Below are 2,584 nucleotides of genomic sequence, written 5' to 3'. Positions count from 1 at the left end.
TCTTGCTTAGCTTTACCTTTTTTCCCTGCCCTGTCCTGCTTTCATCACTTCCCTAATAAATCCCTCAAAAAATTCTCATCTCAAAAAAAAAAAAAAATTCTCATCTCAGGCTCTGCTTCTGGGAAATCTGACCCATGACACCCTTGGTTAGCTTCATGAGGGACTATTTTGCTCATCCCCCTGGAACATATTCTTTTCTTAGGTTCTGCTTATGACCTTCTCCCCATCTAAGAATAATGAGGGAATATCTTTGTCCCACCCTAAGAACAGCGCCTGGAACACAGTAGGCCCTCAGTAATTGTGTGCTGAATGAATACAGGGGCGTGCACTGGGGTCTGTTTTATAGCTTAGCTGATCTGGCCTAGAGGCATTGTGAGTCATAGCTGGTAAAAAGCAACTGAGTGGTTCAGAGATGGGGCCAGGCCTAGGACAGCAGCTTGGCATCTTCGACACATCCTCCAGGTGAGGCACGACATGTGAGGATTTATGGGGGAAGGGTCCTCTGGAAAGATGCAACCTCAAGGGTGGGCCTGGCTCTATCCTAAGGCCCTATGTGGTCTTCCAGAGACATGTCCCTGAACCACATCAAGGGGACAGTACTGCCCAGGTTTGTGTGAAAAATAAGCGTGTGTTGAATTAATGGAGACCTAACAGAGGGAACCCTGCCCCAGGGTTCTTTTCACTCTCCATGGAGCAAAGAGGAATTTAAAAGAAAACATAGTCCTCTTTCTCACATAACAGAATCAGCACTTATAGGAGTGAGGAAAGGGCGTATGGGACATGTCTGTTACCTGGACTTTAGTTTCCTTGAGCATGTAGTCTGCTTGGGATAAAAGTCATGCCCAGTCTGCACAACCACTGTTGGCTCAGGTCCTAAGCATATATCGGTCCTAGCCCATGGCACATGCCTCCACTGAACTGACTACAAGGGACTGTGATCTAAACACACACATCAGGCTTCCCAGATGGACCAGGAATATCTTGAGGGCAGGCATAGGCTATGCTTGGGACCCTCTACCCAAACCACAGCCTGGCACAAAGCAGATGTCAGTTCAAAGTTGTAAAATGAGGGACTGATAAGGGCAGTAACGCTGCTGGGTATGCTAGACGTCCACCAGATACTTTTCAGAATGTAGACCTAGCACTGCCTTTGTAGTCCTTCAGTAGCGCCCTCTAACCCACAGAAGGAAGCCTAAACTTTGGAGACTGCCTGTACAGCACCCTCACAGAGCGCCCTGGTCTCCCTTTCCAGCTTTCTACCCCAAGCTCTTCCTCACATGCACAACACTGGCAGCCCTTCATTCTGCCTAGAGGCTCTCCCTTATCCACCCCCAACGTACCTGTCAAAATTCCTGTGCTTCTTTACTTGTCTCTGCTATCATTCCCTCCTTCCCTAAGGGCCTATTAACCCCTTCCAGCAGCCACTCAGCACTCAAGAGAGCAGGGGTGCTTAATCAGCCTATCTAGCCCCAAGACCCGAAAGTGGTCTTTGGAGATGTCTCCGGGAAGACTGCTGCTAGGCGAGTGGGCAGGGATGGACTCCTCAGTGGCCAGCAGCTTGTTAGCCCTGAGCACCGTCGCAGGCCTGAGCCCTGTCCACCAGGCCTCGTGGTTTTAGGGAATAGGGGGTGGAACAGCTCGCCTGAGCAGGCTGCTCACCCATACTCTTGCTCCCCAGCAGTGCCCCTGGCTCGCCTTTATCATTCTGGACATCGGGGCTTGAGAAGCAAGGGCGCAGCCCGAGTCACCCGGGTCCTCGTGGCTACGCTCCGGGCATCCGTGCGCCTGACAAGGCCCGGCCGGCCCTCGCCCTGGAGGCCTTTGGATGCCTGGGCTGGGGCTACACCAGCCGTCTGTGGGAGCAGCTGCGGCAGTTCTGGACCGACCACTGCTCGCGGCGCTTCTCACCGCGACGCCCGCCGCTGCGCCGCATCTCCTCCATGTCCACCTTCTACCTGTTGGACCACCAGACGCGCCAGGCGGAGCTGGGCCTCAGCTACGGCTCGCCCCGCACGCGCCTCAACGACGAGGCCTTCGTGTTCCGCGGCGGACGGTGGACCTCCGAAGGCCAGCCAGTGTGGTCGCGGCCGCAGCTGCCCTCGCAAACCATCGCGGGCTGGAAGGCACAGGTGCAACGAGTCAAGAGCCAAGTGCTGCTGGAGGAGAACAACTACCTGAAGCTGCAGCAGGAACTGCTTATGGACATGCTGACGGAGACCACAGCCCGAATGCACCTGCTGGAGAAGAAGCTCGACCACGAGGCAGGCCCAGGGGCCGCGCCGTGCTCCTGGCAGAGGAAGATGCGCAAGCGCGAAGGCGCGGGCAGCCTGCCCAGGCTCGAGCCGCGGGCTCTGGAGTCGCGGTGACGCAATAAAACCCGTGCGGCGCATGCGCACCTCGGTCATCACCTCAGGCGCGTCGCTCGGGACCTGGCAGGCATTGCGCACGCTGCGTGCGTTTAGGGAAGATCACTTCCGGCTTGTGGTGGACCGGGAACTCACCCACAGCCGGTCTCGGGAGAATGCGATAGGGCTGTGTAGGAAGATGTTTGCAGCCCGCTGGGAACGCGCAGTGGGAGCCAGGC

At 56.0% G+C, this 2,584-nt stretch overlaps 1 protein-coding gene across 1 annotated transcript; it reads left to right on the top strand.

The window, feature by feature from the left end:
- Positions 1 to 412: 412 nt before the first annotated feature.
- Positions 413 to 2,366, top strand: CBY3 (chibby family member 3). Its single transcript, XM_070374707.1, has 2 exons — positions 413 to 462; positions 1,679 to 2,366. Exons 1-2 carry the CDS (start codon positions 413 to 415, stop codon positions 2,364 to 2,366), a joined length of 738 nt encoding a protein of 245 aa, XP_070230808.1.
- The last annotated feature ends 218 nt before the right edge of the window (positions 2,367 to 2,584 follow it).

The sequence above is a fragment of the Bos mutus genome, chromosome 7 (assembly GCF_027580195.1).
Source record: "Bos mutus isolate GX-2022 chromosome 7, NWIPB_WYAK_1.1, whole genome shotgun sequence".
Taxonomy (NCBI): Eukaryota; Metazoa; Chordata; class Mammalia; order Artiodactyla; family Bovidae; genus Bos; species Bos mutus.
This window is presented reverse-complemented; position numbering and strand designations above follow the sequence as displayed.

Excerpts from the sequence above, each read along its gene's own strand:
- CBY3 (XM_070374707.1), top strand. The coding sequence starts at position 413 with ATGGGGCCAGGCCTAGGACAGCAGCTTGGCATCTTCGACACATCCTCC. Across the intron at positions 463-1,678 it reads ATCTTCGACACATCCTCCAG|CAGTGCCCCTGGCTCGCCTT; the intron begins GTGAGGCACGAC and ends CTTGCTCCCCAG.